General features: G+C 41.7%; 1 protein-coding gene across 1 annotated transcript in view; it reads left to right on the forward strand.

Moving 5' to 3' along the window:
• LOC306799988 (sodium channel protein type 5 subunit alpha-like) overlaps positions 1-18,488 on the forward strand; it is a 210,369-nt gene that overhangs the window by 165,140 nt on the left and 26,741 nt on the right. The window contains 2 exon segments of the mRNA XM_079301701.1: positions 3,354-3,508; positions 7,281-7,454. Coding sequence (XP_079157827.1) covers positions 3,354-3,508; positions 7,281-7,454 — 329 coding nt within the window.

Here is an 18,488-nt window from a genome sequence, read left to right on the forward strand (position 1 = left end):
GTCCAGAAAAGCACAGGCGTGAAAGAACAGTCAGGGAGGAAAATCACAAAATTTAAATAGAAACAGGTTTCTACTAATTCATTAAAAGACCTATTTGGGGTCAGTTTTCTTTTCTTCTTTCCTTTTTCTCTGGGTGAGTAGTTAAAAGCAGCATTTCATCTGAATTGCAGACAGCATGATTATTCACGGAAGTGCTACTTGACATTAGCAATTGTAGCAGGATCTGGTCTAAACATTTCTGAATTGGGCCCAATCAAAAGCATGGGATTTAATAGCTCTGTGATTTTGGGCTGACTCATCTGGTAAGCTATTTTGGATTTTTCAAGGTATTACTGTCAGTAACTAGGACTCTTTTTTCAGATTGAAATTGCATGAAAGCAATCAAAGAGCGTTAAAAAAAAAAAAAAATCAGTAGTGCTACCTGGCTTTCTGTCTTTAAAAATACCTATTTGTATTTGTAGACTATCAGATGGAAGCCAACTGAATAGCTTGTTTTAACTGTGTTGTGTTTCCCATCACAAATAAAGTGACTTTGCAACCCACAGTGCCCTGCTCATTAGTTTCTAATATGAAGGTGATCCCTAATTTTAGCTGTGCTTGGCCTCAGGTAATTGTGGAGTGGAACAGGTAATCCCTGTGTAGTGGAACTCCTCCAGGGAATGATTCATCCAGTTATCTTCCCACTTCCTGGGAGATCCTAACCTTTTCCAACATTATTTACAGAGCATTTGTACTCTGTGGGAGCATGGCAGAGCATGTCATGCCTGTTACTGGCTGGACTTAAGCATTTGTCTAAGAGACTAAAAAGTCAAGTAAGTGTCTAGGTAGGAACTTAAGAGAAAAGAGGAAAAGTTTCTGTATAAATATTTAAAGTAAGAAAAAAAAAACTGATTTTTTTTCCAAGTTGAAATTGGTTTTGGAAGAAAATAGATGCAAGGACAATTAATTCTACTGCAAGTGGTTACTTCTAGTACAAAGGGAGATTTATGCTTAACACAAAAAATCCAGACTTACAGAGTAAACAATGTGCTCATTAAGCTGATCATTTGATAAGTGAGGGATTTCAGCCCAGGTCTTTGATATTCCTGACTCAAAGCTGGGGTGACAATGAGGTGGGCAGTTTCCCTGAATTGTAAGCACAGAGTGTGAGCCAGACACCTGAAAGGTGGTGATGACCACCTGGGCTATGGGGTGAGAAGTTGTGCAAGACTTTTCTCTGAGCTGAGAGATGCAGCTGATGGTGCCCTTGGTCATGTTGTGCTGGTGGGGTGCTCCTGGTGGACCTCTCTCAGCAGAGAATCTGCTTTGTGGAGTCTGTTCTGTGTACCCACTTCCTCAAATACACCCAAACCCACACACACTGCCAGCTGTGAGCATTGTACTGGTTTTAGCAAAAAGTAGTGACTAATGTGGTGTCCTTTTGTTTCTTGCCTTGATTCTTTATTGTTTAGGATTGAAGTGCTTAGAAAGATAATTCTTGCCTCTGCTGAAGTGGTACCTGACCTACAAAGTGACAGAGAGTTGGTTCACATGTTTTCATCTTTTCCCAGTATTATGCCTTTTTTTAAAAGTTTGAACAATTTAGTGTATTTCAGCTGAGCCCAGGATCTCTCTGAGTTCCAGAATGCAGTGGCAAACTGGGAGCTGCTGTGGCTCTGTGTGATTCAGCTGTTTGGAGAACAAATAGTTACATGCTACAATTACCTTTACATAAATGGTTTACTGTCCTTTTAGTCCCACACCAAAACCTTGCACAGCCAAGAGCCCACACCTAACCAAAATCTCAGAAAAATTACGGGAAAAGTTCTGGGAGTAGTTCCTCTATGAAGGATCCTGCAGTTCTGCTGCTGCATAGGAGGATCTGGGATAATAAAAACTCACAGAAAATGCCAGGAGCAGCACAGCAGACTTAGCATCTCTCTTCCTCCTGGCAGAGCCTGCTGCCAGCACAGCCCCACTCCAGCTGTTTGGGAATCCCAGCATCCCAGGAGCTGCACTTGATCTCCTTCCATCTCACAGGCAGCTCAGTTATGCCACCTTGAATTAGCAGCATCTGCTCTCTCTGTAACCTTGGCACTCGCCCTCTTTCCTCCCCAAGATGCCTCCCTTAAATATTATTTCTACTTGCCAAAGCATTGCATTGCATCAGCGTGGTGAGACATCCTCCCTTGTCACTTCTGAGCAGTGGCTCTGTGTTTCAAGGCATATTGGTGACCTTGGCCATCTCCCAGCTAGAGAAGCTGTTGGCCTGTGGCTTTTTTTTTTCATGATGAGAATGATAAACTTCCATAGTTAAGTCTCTTCCTGTACAACACATGGAATAAATATAGGGTAAGAAGCTTGCTTTTTGAAAATAGAATAGTTTCTGAGGGTCATTATCATCAGCAAATGTGACTTTTGAGTCAGACTACCTGACTGGCCAGGACAATTCCTGGCTCCCAGGGTCCTCTCACACCATTTTAAGTTCTTGCTCAGCACAAGGCAATGCACATGGTGTTTTTGAAGTGGAAGAGATGGATCTGTCTGTTACCAATGACAATATCTTTTTGCTATAACAAATGAGTGTTGCTAAGGAAACTAAAAATGGCCATGGTCTTGCCTATCAGAAATCCTTGTGTGGGCCCCATTACCAGCACAGCACTTAACTATCACACACTATTTGTCACTGAGGTCAGAAAGTGCTGCAAAGCATCATTGGGGATCCTGCCATGGAGCAGATATCTAAATTTCTGTGACATCAGTGGGGATTTAACTGTCTCAGTATAATTCCAAGATTGTTCTAATGCCTTATTTAAGCTAATTAGAGTCCAAGAGATCAAAATCTGCTCCTGCTTTTGCTGTCTGAGTCTCTTCAGCACATTGGTCCCATCTGCACTGTAGCACCTCCTCTCATCATCTCTCTTTCATTAGATTGCCACTTTTAATCAGTAATTCCAGTGGTATTGTACTAGCAAGAAAATAACCTTCCTCCATTCAAAAGGATGTGGAAGCTATCACTAATAACCTCCTAGAGTTATTAGTCCTGATCAGAAGTGCTGCCTGAGCTCAGCTAACACTTTTTGGTGACCTAGGGCATTGGTGACTCATGGCCAATATATTCTGTATTACAAAAATCATTGGGAGGACTCCCTGGGACACGTTTTTAGTGATTTTGAATGTTTTTTAATAGAGGAGTGAGAGTGGGGAATGGAAGGCAGAGCAGAGAGGTTTTGTGAGAAACAAGAGGGAGGAAAGATTCTATGCAGCAGTCTATTGCTAAAAGAAATCTTCCTTAGCAGCTTCATATTGCAGCTTGAAGAATTAAGTGGGTTTTTTTTTTAACAATTCCATTGTTTTTGTTTAATTTCTTACAGTCTGTGTGAGATTCTTCCCATGCTGTTCAGTGGACATCACAAAATTTCCAGGCAAAATCTGGTGGAGGCTGCGAAAGACCTGCTACAGAATCGTGGAGCACAACTGGTTTGAAACATTCATCATCTTCATGATCCTGCTGAGCAGTGGAGCCCTGGTAAATGTGACAGCATTTCCTAACTGGTTTAAAGTGGACATGGGTCTCCAGTGTTCTCCAGTTTAGCTGTCTCTAGGATTTTATGAACCCTAAGGGGCAATTTCTCAAAGCAAAGCATTTAGTCTGGGGCTAAACAGGTTGTCAGCTTTTCTGATTTCACCTGCCTTTACCATATGGTGGGGAACTTTCTTCTGCTGTGACATAGAATTCTGACTTGCACATGTTTTGAAAAGAAAATCCTTGAGGAAGTCTGTGTAAGGAAGTTTGTCAGAATTGCTGCTTCAATATCCCATAGCAGCTTTTCCATGAGAGTTCCCATCTGGAGGCTTGCATTTTGCTCCAGGGTTGGCTTTGTTTTTGTCTTTTCTTCTCTTTGTTTGTTTTGGGTTTTTTTGTTGTTTTTTTTTTTTTTTTTAGCACATTCTATAACCAGCAAATCAAAATTATAAAAGACACAGAGGGCACTGAATCAGTGCTATGGACACTGGTTGGCCATTGCCCAGGACTCTGACAGGGGATTCTCTCCTCCTGAGATCCCCCTGCATTCTGGAATTATCCTCTGTGCACTTTCAGCCCTGGGTTCTTCACAGGGATGTATTTATATTTCACTTTTGCATGTCAGGAATGTGGCTGGAGTTGGTGGGATTTCTCCCAGGTTTTTTATCCTGACCTAGAGCAGATGTGCATCAAGAGTTCTCCAGGCTCTAGTCTGGTGCCCACTGGTCATCTCCTTTGCAATAAAGAGATACACTTATTAAATGTGCAAGCAGGGCCATGTTTGGACAGGTTGTCCATGCATTTCCAGAGCTCAGGATTGACTTCAGCCAAGTGGATGAATCTGCCTTAAGTAGTAAAGCAAATATAATTTTAGAAAGGTTCCTGCTTCACCTCACTGGGAATAGTCACAGGCAGAAAGGTGTGATGAAGGATGGATATAAGGGAACAGGTTTACTAAAAAGAACTGGAGAGGGAGCAGGCAACAAACAGAATAAAGTCCATCACAGCCCTGCACAAAAGCCCAACACCCCAGTGGGCTGTACAAATTATCCTGTTCTTCCACCCCAGCTGGCATCAAGGAGGCCTCAGCTGGAGCACTGGCTGCAGCTCTGGGCACTGCACTTCGGGAAAGACACGGGCTAATTGAAGAAACTCCAGAGAAGAGCAACACAAATTATCAGTGGCCTAAAAAAAGAGGAAAACACAGAAGTATTGGGTTTGTGTAGCTCAAAGAAAGTCTCTGAAGGGAGAGGGGAAGGTGGAAATACACAAATGTTGACGCAAAAAAGGGAAGAAAATGGACTGTCCTCCTGGTCCACCAGGATGGGTTGAAATGTAACCCAGGGGGTTTTATTTTATTATGAAAAATAAGAGGCTGAAAAACTTGGGTAAATAGTAGGCTTCTGAAAGTTGTCACAGCTTTGCTGAAATGAATGGACTCTGACAGTTTTTGCACCAGCTTGAGCATCAGAATGTTAATTTTTGAACACATTTTAGAGGAGGAATGTCGCTTGCTATAATGTGCTTTAGATGAATACACTTCCTTACGTGTGTAATTAAAAGTGCCTTAGATAACTGAAGACTGCAATATAAAGCTCATTTAATTTAAATTGCATGCATTCATTTAGCTTTTGTGACTTTCAATTTAGCCAATGCAGTTCTGTATAAGGGCAAATTATCCTGCATTTTCTCACATATCAGCACTGCACTTCAGTATTTGGACTGGAGATGTTGGAGGCAACACACACATTTTTTTCCTGTTATTCTGGTTGCTCTCTTCCAAAAAACTGAGCTCATCTGGCTGCATCCCTGGGACACCTTAAGTTCAGAAGGGAGAAGAGCTATATATATATCTTCAAGCCAATACATATATATGTATGTGGTTGAACCATCAAAATTCATCTTTAGCTTACTGCAGAAGATCCAAAAACCTTTCTTAAGATTTTAAGTCATAAGCATCCAAACTGGAAGCTTACTTTTTAATAGTAATTTTGGATAACATTGCAGGTATCCTACTTAACTCTTTTTAAACAGACAAAGCAAAGCAGAAAAAAAAAAAAAACCAAAAAAACAAAAAACCCAACCCTTCTTCATATTTTATACGGCAGAATTTTCATCCATTGTCACCATGAAAAAATGCAAAGCACCAGAATTTTGCCATTTGGGTAATATCCACAGCGTGTTCAGAAATACAGCATTGTCCAGGTAGCACATTTTTCATCCCTTAATAAGCTGCTTCCTGACTCACAGTGCTTTTAGTAGACAAAACACAATGTACTTTTGGACAAGTTAATAGAAAGTAGGGAGAGCAAAGGAGGGAGAGGAGGAAATCACTTTAAATGGTTTGTTGTTATTTTTGCAGTAATTGCAAAGTACAGCAAGTCATCTGACAGAGTGAGCGAGCCCCTAGGAGAAGTGATAAACTCCAATCTGTGCATTGTTTTCAGGCTTTCTCCAACAGCTCTTTCACACCCTTGAAATATCATTTTTGAAGGCAAGATAGGAGACAGGGCTGCAGCGAAAACGTCACCCCAAAGTGTGGGGACAAATGGACAAGCTTTGGCACAGGCTGCCAAAGCTTTCTTGTCAGTTTAATTACTGTTCCCTGGCAGGCAAAAGAGCAGTGTGACTGCCTGAGTGACAAGGACCACACTTCTTGTATCTCCAGGCACTGGGTGTTTGCTAACTTTTTGAAGCTTCTCAGAAAATAGTTACAGATCTGGAAATATGTAAATGCAGATAATTCAGATGATTAGCACAGACCCTCTCGAATTGTGTTTCTTGCTGCCAAGTGCTCTGGGTCACACGATGGGATGAGGGTAATATGTGACAGATTGGGTTATCCAGGTTACTTGGGAGCAGCTTGTGAAACAGCAGTGGCAAAAGTAGCTGGGGAAGCAGACCATAATTTAGCTTAGAAGCCCCAAAGCAGGTTGCACATTGGCAAACCTGACACCAGGATCCTGCCTTTTATTTGACATGCATCATAAAGTGAAGGCTAAATTATGAGGCATCTTTATTTTCCTTCTTTTGGGAGGCATATTGGTTTAGATCTTAAATATTTTAAAGGGGTTATTCAGTTGCTCGTGTTTGATATAGATACTGAAACTCTTTTCATAATGCTGTGCATGAGATTAGTTGGAAAGACAGATGAGATGGGGAGATAGATACCTTGACCTTTAAAACATTATTGTTCTGCTAAGTGAATAATAATGAGCATTTCTTGAGGCAGAGAGCTGTAGCCACCTGAAATGTGATGGCTGAACAGAAGCCAGGGAACTCCAGTACTCCATAACACAGGCAGGTTAATAACCCAATTTGTCATCATTACCAATAAGATCTATTTGGCTAAATGCAAGGGTCATATTCTGCATCCTAAATATAGACATTCTGTGCCCTGGGACATCTGAGGTGCCTGGGTAGCATTGGCACAGCCAGCAGGAGATGAGGCAAGATAAATCTGGGCATTTTGGGGTGGCACTCAGCTCATGGGTCCACACTCCAAAATTAGGGTGCAGAAATTCTTCCTACACTCAAAGGATGTCCAGCCAGTCCAGCCAGTAGAGGCTGGAGAGAGACAGCCAAGCTGTGTCCTCTGTAGGGGAAAGCTGAAGAGTTTGTTTGTGCCTGAACAATCTTTGGAATTGTGATATTAAACTGTATCAGAAATCACAGGCTGTATGTGATATTTTATCAAATATAGACCTGCAGGGCCACACCCATGCTTTCCAACAGGGCTCAGGAGCAGTTATTAACCAATCCTTTGTTCTTCCAGGCCTTTGAAGATATTTACCTTGAAGATAGAAAAAACATAAAAACCATGCTGGAATATGCTGACAAAGTATTCACTTACATCTTTGTCTTGGAGATGCTCCTGAAGTGGGTGGCTTATGGCTTCAAGAAGTATTTCACCAATGCCTGGTGCTGGCTAGATTTCCTCATTGTAGATGTGAGTATGATTTTGGAACCCTTCTCACGTTGGACTTTGCAGTGGGTGGGAAAGGGCAGTTAAGTCTGGCAGCTCTGAATCAGTGAAATGGCAGCTGTCACCCTGATCCTGAGCATCAACCCCAGGCAGAGCTCAGAGGAGGTTTGGATGTGCAATGTGCACCCCCAAAGCAAACAGGACCTTCAGTTGTGACGTGGATGTGTCACCCTGTGTCATCCCCTTCCCATCCCCAGGAATTCTCCCTTTCTTTCAGCATTTAACATCTCATTCCACACTCCCAGCTGGCACAAGGTGCAGTTACCTCAGCCTGCCCTGCCCTGGGCACACAAGTTTCAGCAGATTAGAGGAGCTGTCCCTGGCAGGGCTCCCCAGAGAGGCTGCCAGCAGTGTGTAACAGGATGTTCAGTACTGGCCCCCAAATATTTACCAGTGCAGGAGTCCAGAAGAAGGTGTGAAAAGTCCTCTTGGCAAAGTGTCTTCTCTACTACAAAACATTGCAAAATACTCCAAATCCTTGAAATACTGCCATACTTACTTCTCCTAATGCAAGGATAGTCCTGAGGAGTCTGAACAAAAGGAAGATCCTGCCCCAGGAGTGTTGCTAGTACCAGATTTGGCTCCTCCAAAAATTCACTTTGAATTGATGTGGGATCTGCCAAATTTGGGAAAAGTCAGCAACACCAGGTTCTCCAGATGAAGTCTAACATTTCATCTCAGTGTATCAATAAGGAGGCAATTACCTCCTGAGGCCATTTCTTATTAGCTTGAGGTATTAATGTGGGAGGCTGGCAGAGCTTTGCCATGATTATGTAATTTATTAAACTTCATAGAAATTATTTTTCCCCATTTTACATCTGAACCTTGACTCGAGGGAAGAACTGCAAATCCTTTGGCCCCAGCCCAGGAGAGCACTTCAATGGGGCAATTTGCTTGTTTCAAGTTATGGACATGTTTAAGTGCACTGCTGGATCAGAGCCTTTGGAAACTTGTCCAGAGCTTTAATAAATTGATTTATGAAAAGGAAATTCTTTACATAAATTGTAGGTCATAAATTCTTCTTTGCATATATGCTTAGAAACCTTTTAAAGGAAAGGCACTCATTTTTCTCAGATTAGCCCCAGCAGAAGAGGAAGGCCTGGTTTAATTATTTAACCACAAAATTGGAATCTGCCAGTTCCTAAGTTAAAGCCCAGCTCTGAAAACTGTTCTGTGATTTAGGTGTCATAGCTTTTCTTTTCTGGTTTCTCCATCTCCAAAATGGGATTAATAGGACTCACCTAAAGTACTGGATGGGTTTCCAGGAATTTGTTGTTGGAGTTACTGTTCCAGTGAGTTTCTGAAGACTAGAAGGGCTGGATGAAGGATGAATATTGTCACAACCATAAGTAGAGGTCTTCCTGATGGGAGCAACAGTGTGCAGGATCAATCCACTGAGGCAGTTTGGAACTCAGTTGCAGTTTGAAATTAGTTCCACACTTGTGAAATAACACCCTCACTAAGACCAAAGAGAGCAAACCAAAAACTAAGCTAAATTCTGTCCCCTGTGTGAAAACCCCTCTTGGAACAGGAGCCACAGGAGAACACAAAGCCCAAATGCAAATTAGCTGCATGTTTGCCTTTTAATGGTGGAGTTTATAATGACAGATTGGAGAAGCAGCCACAGATGGCCTGGGAAAGGGGCTTCACCTTCCCCTTCTCATCTGAACACCTTTGGAATAAAACAGGGGGGGACACCAGCCCTGGGACTACCCTTGCCCCCAGAAAATCAGTCCCAGAGCCTTCTTACTGACCCAGAATGTTTTATTTTCTCAACCCACATTCAAATGTTCATTTTGCAAGCTCCCAGTCCCACCAAAAAGCAGTTCCACCCTTGAGTTTTTTTGGTTGCTGATTGTCTCTAGGCCATCACTTGGTCTTTAGGGTTCTCCATGAATAAATCTTTTCCCCCTGCACTATTTTTTTTCTCAAAAATATTTTCCCAGAGCAGATTTTGAGAACCTGGTACTATATTTTTAGCAGGTTTAACAGATGCTTTTCTCCTACCCTATTGCTAACCCTGCCACTCTGAATTGGAAGAGTAATATCCTATAATTTTTCCAGCACACTTTTTATTTCAATTTCCATTTTCTTTCTGGGCCTTTGAGAACCAAATCACTGCAACTGAGCTGCAGAAGGGAGTGAATGGATGAATTAGCTGCTCCAAAAGAAGCAGATGAACCACTTGTCTGATTTTCTCAAATTTATTTGTTTAAAATTATTCACTTAAAAATTCCTGATCTGCAAATTATTCATTAGTGGTTTGGTATCAGTATTCAAAATTCAAGCTGTGGTGGTCGATTTTTGATTGGACATGTGAAACCATCTCTCATCTGTGTTTTCTCATTGTACAAATGCAACTTTGAATCTATTTTCTGTTTTGAATTATTCATAAAACCAGCTCAAAATTTGCAAGTATTCACTATTTCTAAATGGGTTTTGAACCCAGAGGGTATAAAAGAATATTGCTGGTGAAATTTTTTTTAACATATCCTGCCTTATGAAAGACCTTTGACATTGATTTGAGCCAGTGGAACAGCAGAGACTCCATCTGACAGTTGTGGATTACTAAAGAAAATTCTGTTCTGCAATGCCTAAGCACCAAAAACACAGAATAATCCACAAACTGAGCTATTTTTGCTGGATGTAGAATCCCTAAAGGATGATCTCTGGTAATGGGCTTCTCAGCCTCTCAAGGAAGTGTGCTAGTGTAGCAGAGAGTGCCTTCACATACATTGCAATGCAATCATGTCCTTTCAACAGCTCTGCTACAGATTTCTTTGGGAGGAAAGAGAAAGGGTTAATTAAACCACAAAATGTAGGCTCATTTCAGCTCAGGGCACTTGGGAAAGATGCCTTAGATATCTGCTGGAAGCTGGGCATACTGAACAAACAACACCAATGTACATCTATACAAGTTACCCTGCAAAAAAGAACTGTATGCTAAAAGTAACACCCTCCTAGACTGCAAATATCAGCTCTCTGTGCTCATGAGCTGCAGTGGTGGACACTCAACCACAGCTCTTTTCACATCAGGGAAAGGCAGAGACTGCAGTATATCTGTGCAGACAGACATCACTATCACCATCAGGAGTGGCATTTAGGCACAATCCTCTTTCCTAGGATGCATAGGCAAGCATTTCCACAAAGAACTGATATTTTCTGAGCATCCATGCAATCAAAATCTCTTTGGACAAAGCAGATTAAACGAGGAGTCTGAATTTAGCCAGGGATGGAGGCACCCAAAGTGAATATTTGTGGGAGCTGCTCTCCACCAGGGCTGTCCTGCAGAACAGACAGAGCTGGGCTTTGAAACAAGGAGCAGAAACTCCCCCAGCTGTGCATGCTGGTGTCATGCTTGATGTTCCTTTCAATTGTTTCCTCTGACCTATAAATATTATCTTGAGCTTATCTAGCTTGAGCTTCAGCCAATTAATTCTGAGCTGTGTCCCAGTCTCTGCTGACAGCGGGTGGATTATTCCATTGCATGGTCAGTTTGGGAAAGACATCAGTCTGGGCTTAGCATCATTCAGAGTCTGGAGGTGTTGCAGTCAGCAGCTTCTTCACTCACTGCTCATGCACTGGAGGCAGAGGTGAGAGGCTGGAACCCCAGACAAGCTCATGGGAAAGAGGTGTGAACTCCCAACTCCTTGGGTAGAACAGAATGCTCAGGAAAAAAGTCACAGCCAAGTTTCATTGCCTATGGCATTCACAGAGAAATCCTCTTAAACCAGGACTAATGTCATCACTCCACAAAAGTCCATTATCATAAATCCACCATCTCCATTGCAGCTTTTGTGTTCAATTTAATTGACAAAACATTAGTCCCAATCAGGCTCACAAAAGCCCAGCCTGATTGTCGTGTTCTGATTTCAGGGATGAGGGGAGATGAGGGTTTCTCCACCAATTCTTTCCAGGATTATCCTGTCTTTCAAGTCTTCACAGTGGAGAAAGCTATTTTCTTAAGCAGTTGCTTTGTTAGGGATGCTGGCAGCCTCCTTTTCCTCCAGCCATCTCCAGCAATGTCTGGTCCTTGCACTGTCCTGCAGCAGGGAGGGGAAAACATTTCTAATTCTCAGTTTATGCCCTGATGCCCCACTAGTTTCACCAGGAAGATTATTCTTTCCATCCCTTTTCCATCTCCCCTGCTATGGAGGCAGGTGCTCACAAGAGTTTTGGCTAGTAGATCTACAAAATAGCTCAAGCACAGCTCAAGAATAAAGGCCAGGCATCTCAAAAGTTATTCAACAAATCCACTAGGTAGGATTGTGTAGATGCTTTTATAAAAATGAAATTATATGTATTTTTCACTCTCCTCAGTAACTTTTGTGAGTGGTTCTAACACAGCAAGTTTCTGGTGTTTGTCTGGAGTTGCTGAGTTGGTAACTAGAGGTCTGTATTCCCCACTGAGAAGCTTTCCAAATTTCCTGTTTGCTGCCAGATTCCCTGTGTGCTTGTATGAGATCTGCTCGTGGATGTTCAGGCATTAAATGCATCATCACTTTCCCTGAGCACTTATACAAAAACAAAGGTATTGCATTTTCCAAAATAGTTCCTGGAAAGCACTTGCTCTAAGATTTCTGCTTCAAATACTTCACTGTCAGACAAGTAAAGAAACAGCTAATAATCCTTGAAACTGAGATGAACATTTTGAAACAGTCTTTCTCTCTCTAGTTAAAATTGAATTGAATTAAATTATGCCCTTGTGTCGGATTGTCTTTAAGTGACAATTAAAAACTTGCTGTGTGAAGTAAATATTGATGGCTTATGATTACTTTAATTGTTTTTTTTTCCATCTGTATTCCCTGTTGATTAACAAGGTGATTTCTGTTTGCTGTACCAGTAATTACACAATCTGCTGTAATGAGTCGTTCCCAAACAGCACTGAAATCCAATTTGTATTCTTGGGACATTACCCTATGAGCATGTGAATTTTGTCTTGTTTCTGCTCAGAAAAGCACACAGGAGCAGAATGACAAAAACACAGCCAAGGCAAATTAAAGATAATATGTCTTGTCACTTGGAGCAGCATCTTTAGAGAGAACTTATTAGTGTTCCTTGTGAGTTGTCAGAAGTCCATGGGTACAACAGGGTATTATAACTTCAGAGCTCAGTTTTTGATTTTTAGCTTTTCCTCAGTTCCTCAAAGCAAATACACATGTGGGATTTTTGAAGTTGTCTCAGTGCACATTTTCCCAGATAACCAATAGGAGAGAGAATCCCCCTCCAGAATCCAGGAAGCCTGGTTTTGAAGGAAAAAATAAAAAAATAAAGAAGAGAAAAAATGCTCTTTTAATACATATTGGTTAATTCAGGATAAGTGTAAAGAAAAAAAAATGTAGATGAAGATAAGTGGTTTTAATGTGTGTTAGCAGGTCAGCCGAGGCTGTAAATCTCCCTTCTGCCACCCCACACTTTATCTCAACACAGCACATGCAAAAACATCCACATGTCTGGTCTTATCTTGGTTTGCACCTCATGTTCACTACCACATGGATGCTAAAAGGGGAGAAGCCAGGCTTTGCCAAGAGGAAGCTCAGGCTGAGTTTCAGACAAAGCTCAGCAGGACCAAACATGCTGCAGCTGCAGGAAAAGGGGTGGAAAATGGAGGTGAGGAGAAAAGTCCACAGCAAGCTCAGTTCACCATCTGCCTGCACCTTGCAAAGTGGTTGGGAGATAAATAATTACTGAAAATGCTGATGAATTTCAATTGCTGAAGCAGATTTTCAACTTACAAAAGTGCTGTTGAAAAACCCATCTCCACTCAGATTTCGCTGAGCTAGATTTACCAAACATTTTTATTTCTCAATGTTATTTAAAAATGGAGCAGTTCTCAGTGCCCTTTTTTAGAAGACTATGCTTTAAATGAGAATAATTAATGAAATCCTGGAGTTCTTGCATGCAGCTTGCTTGGCCCTTACCATTACTAGGAGTGAATCCAAATTCCATACACAGGGATGTTCTCCTTGCATGGAAGAGCTGAGTTGGGAGAGACACACTGACTGCATTTAACAGTCCAGAGTCCCACAAACTCTCCAGGGACAGAGGAGGATGGGGGATTGTCCCACAGCTCCTCTCTCTGATGACCAGCACCTTTGAAACCCCAACTTTCTGCCAAAAAAACCATCTTCCCACTATGCAGGATGTTCAGGAGCAGCTCAAGAGACTCCTCCTGAGGAAAAGGGGAAAGGAAGAAATGAAGAGATAGAAGCAGCCTGCAAAGGGATGGAGATTCTTTATTAGTGAGGGAGAGATGAAAGGAATTGGAATGAAATTTGAATGCTGTGCCTTGGTGGTGTAGAGACTGTGCAGACCCTGGTATGGATGACCTTGGGATGTTTGTGCCAAGGCAAATGAAGTTTTAAATTCCTACTTTTGGTATGTACTCCTACCTGTACCACTACCTTTAAAGTCAGGGATCCTGCAGCTCTTCAGAGCACCTCTCCATTCTGGCACATTTAATACAATATGGACACATTCAGTACAATTCAGGTTCAATCAGGTGCAAGAGCCCAACAAAACTGAGCTGATTTTCAAGCTAAAACTGTCATGTTTCACACAACAATTTGATATTTTTTTCATATTGATTTGGAACATCTGATTAAATAAACACTTTAGGGAAGCAAGCAATTCCAGAGCAGCACTTTGAGGAAGCAATACAAACAAATTTTTCTTTTTTTTTTTTTCTCTTTTTTTTTTGTTTCTTTGTTTCTTTGTTTGCTTGCTTGCTTGCTTCTTTGGTTTGGCTTGTTTTGTTTGTTTTGGGGTTTTGGTTTGGGGCTTTTGTTGGTGTGTTTTGTTTTTTTTTTCTTTTGTTGCTGTTTTCATTATGTCATATCTAAGTAGGGTTGATCCTAATCCCATCCAGAAGGAAACTTGGCTTTACCTCAGCACCTCAACTCCCACCAGCTGGGATGGAAATGCAGCAGAGTCCATGGGGCTGAGCCCCAGGGAAATGTTCTGTCACTAATCACCCTGGCATTATGTCCTCACATAATAAATAATAGTCAAGTCTACTCCTGATGCAGCATCCAGCATCAGAAGGTTCCCTGGGATGAACCATGAGGTGCTTTGAAGATCTTTTTAAGGGGAGAATGTCTTTCCTCTCCAGCTGCCCTAAGTCCAGGCTGTCTCCACACAGCACCTGGATGAGAAGCAGAATGCAGTTGATGATGAAGAAATTGTTTTGCTCTAAGTCATAACAGAAACCAGACTTTTCAAGGCATCTGCACCTGCACAACCACTGCAGAGGGAGCCCTTGGGACTCAGCCAAGCTTTGTCTGATGGATTTACATCATCTGATCCCCAAAATTCACAGGAATCCCCAGCAGGCTGCCTTGGTCACAGCACCAAGCCTGGCAGAGGTTGGACAATGCTCTCAGGAACAAGGTGTTTCTTTTGGGGTGTTCTGTGCAGGGCCAGGAGTTGGATTCCATCATCTTTGTGCATCCCTTCTGACTCAGCAGATCTGTGATCTCAGCTGATTCTGTGATCACTACCCAGTGCTAACAAACAGGATTTCCAGGTGTGGCAAAGGTGCCTGTTTTCAGTAAAAAGGTGAATTGAGACAAGCTGAAAATCCATTTGTAAATGGTGAGGGGGAGAAAACTGCAGATCAATAAGTCAGTTTGCTGCCTCGCTGGGTGAGAGCTCACAGCCCTGGGAAATTAGCTGAGGTTTAATTCTTGATTCTCAGCCATCTGCCCTGGGAATTGACTGGAGCTGTTAGAAAAGCCGGAGCAGGTGTAGGGGAGGTGACAGATTAAGAGAACAGCAAGACATAAAGAGGTTCTTCTGGAAACCGCCAGGAAGCAATTAGGATGCAGGAATGATTTATTTAAAAGCATTTAACCCAACAAGAGTGACACATGCTGTTTGCAACAAGGCTGCCCCCTCAAAAGGAAATGGTGCCTTGAAAAGCTTGGACAGGAGGACCTGGAGACAAGCTGAGAACATGGAATATTAACAGAATTTTATAGCCTTAGTCTGAGTAGTAGATGGAGGAAAAAAATTAAAAGAGGGTGGAAAAGTCCTGGAGAAACGGAAATTAAAAATGAGAAGTGGGTGAAGTAAACGAGTTTTTAAACCTGAGTAATAGGAAGAGGCACTGGGCTTTCCAGGAGGTAATTTTTGTTTATAATTAATCCAGGCACTCGTGTAGCCCATCATGTTATAATTCATGAGAGCACTCCAGGAGCAGTAATGAACTGCTGCAGAGAGGGAAGCCCTTTGATAGCTCATTCCCAGACATGTTTTCCCCTCCAGGCCATGGACCAACCCCAGAGCAGCCTTAAGGAGTTTGCAGTTTTTACCTGAACTTGAGGGCTGTGATTCAAGGAAACAGGGAGCAGAGATGGGAATTCAGGTCACCTTAGTGTCTCTCTATGTCCTATTTTTCAGACTTTCCTTTAACTTTGTGCCTTTCTTTCATAATGTGCAATTTCTGGATTGGCAGGTGCAATCATACAGTTTGGCGTCTGTATGGCAGAAAATGCAGTGTCAGAATGAAAGGACAAAGGGATATTTTAAAAAATGAAATGACAATAAGTCTGCTCAGAAAGGGTGGATGCTGAAAGAGATACCAACCTCATTACAATCTCCCTTTTCCCAGCCATATTTCAGAGAGCCAAAAGAAGGTCCATGTATTTCAGTTTGTTTGCAAAGTCCCTTTTCCCTGTGGGTTTTCCACCTTGCATCTGGGGTAAAGATTGAATTTTGTACCTTTTCAAATCAAAGGGAGAAACTTGTAACTTCAGGCTTGTCTCTTAAAGAAACTGGGCAGTGAAGAGATCTTTGAGTGATCCTATCCTGGGCAGCAAAGACAGGAGAAGCCAGGCTGGATTGAAAAGAGTCACTCACAGCAATCCAAGCACTATTTCCTCTATTATAATTTTTTTTAAAGGCACAATTAGACAGGGCAAGACAGGTGTTTCTGGGGCACACAAAAAGCTATTTGAAAGCACCAGGAGCCTGCATTAGCTGGAACTGCTTATTTAAATAAGTAGCCAGAGCTTTCAGCTCAGCTGCTGTGCTTCCATTCAGATGCCTTTTCTTTTTTTCTCCTTCTTTTTTTTTTTTTTTTTTTTTTTTGCCTGCTGTTCCCTCCCCTCTAATTTGAACAAGCAGGTTAATTTGATGAAATCCCTGGCTGCATAAAGCATATGCTGTTGCCCATTCCAGGGAGGAGGTCTCTCCTTATCCCTGAGACAGACTCACAAGGCATCGCTCTCAGGTGTGTGCAGCAGCAGGCATTTAGTGGATATTCTGGCTGGTTTTAGGGTTTATATGATTATCCAAGGATGATTTTTGCTTTGTCTCAGGCAGAATTTCTTGTTTTCAGGGCTCTGCTATTAATTCACCTCGGGGTTAATTAAAACAAGCAATTTGTGCTGGGTAGTGCCTGCCTCGGAATGGTGCTGCTCAGGTCTGTCTGCTCCCAGCCTGATCCAGTGGATTCTCCCAGGTTATCTTAAATAATGTACTTTTAGGAATGAAAAAAAAAATTTAAAAAATTTAAAATTTTAGAAAGAGAGGAGCAGCCTTTATTCCAGCTCAGTTTATTCCAGTTTCTCCTTGCTATAGGAAGCTCCACCAGTCCTGGGTGAAACTCTGCTCCCAAACTCTGTGCCCTTGACTCCCTGTGACCCCCCCGTGGACTGGGAGTCTGTGGAAGCTGCTAATATAATATTAAAATGTGTTCATGTAGGGAGGAACCCACTGCTGTTGTAAATGCAATCAGTCCTTGGGAAAAAACCTCTATGATTTTCTAATTAAAGGTCTTTTTCCCTCTGTGTGCTGCATTATCACAGTCCCTACTTTGTAATTGTTTTTCTGCCACCTTAAAATTCTGTTCTGGTGGCTTTATTGGGTTTACATTGGTTTGCAACACTGATTGCTTAGGTCAGTGTCAGATAATGAAGACACATAAAATTATTGTAGTATTTTATCTCTGTGTGTTCATGGTGAATAATTTAAATAGTCAGACAATGCACATTCTGTAACTGGTGAATGGCTGAGAGACCAGTGTGAGCACACTGGGAATTAAACACTACTCCAGGTGCCACCTGGACACATACACAATTCATGTTTTTTACCTTAAGAATGACACAAATTCTGCAAAATAGTGAAATTATGACAAGAAATTGGAAATTACTGAAAAAATGTTCTGTGTCCTGGACAAGACTTTGAGGTGGATTTTCAAAATTATTAAGGCATTCAGAAACTACTCTCATTAGAGTTATATTATGTATATATGTATGTATGTATGTATGTATGTATGTATGTATATAATTTATACATCTATCAGTGAGACTAACCTTTCATCGGAGATCCTTCCCTGTGTTCTAGCACTCTAAATTCATTGATTCTTCTTGATTGTGTCCTGGAAATGCATATGAATGTCATAGAGTGGGGCACTCCAGACCCAAGGCACATAGATACCAGGAGACTGGCTTTCCAAACACCAGCCACAGGTTTATTAACCCCCATGGCTGGAGTTTCTAGTGCCCAGTGCACCAGAATTAAAAACTCTTTTTATTCCCTTGATCATGAGACTGAAAATGACAACTGTAAAATATGTGGTGTTCATTTGTCTCTCCCTTTGCTCAGCTCCAGGCATCTGACATGCAAATGATTCCAAAATCTGTATAGATAAACTTGTGTGTGGATTTATGTGGGAATCTAGAAATATGTGGCAATGTAGAAATAATGTGGGAATATAGAAATAATGTGGGAATAGAATATAGAAATACAGGTCTATATTTATTGACCCAATGTTCTTATAGATGCACAGATAAAACTCACTCTGGTCAAAGAAAGTCAGGAACAGGGGCAAAAATCTTCTCTGAGTGCCAGGATCAAAGAGAGCTCCACAGTCTCTGCCTGTCTATGATAGCAAGGAGATTAATTGTTTAGGTAGGACTTACAAGGTTTTGCCAGGAGCCTGAGCTTTGCTGGGAAACTGCCATTGAGTGGGCAGTAAATGCTGACTCTTTTAGA

Source organism: Erithacus rubecula (genome assembly GCF_903797595.1).
Source record: "Erithacus rubecula genome assembly, chromosome: 3".
NCBI lineage: Eukaryota > Metazoa > Chordata > Aves > Passeriformes > Muscicapidae > Erithacus > Erithacus rubecula.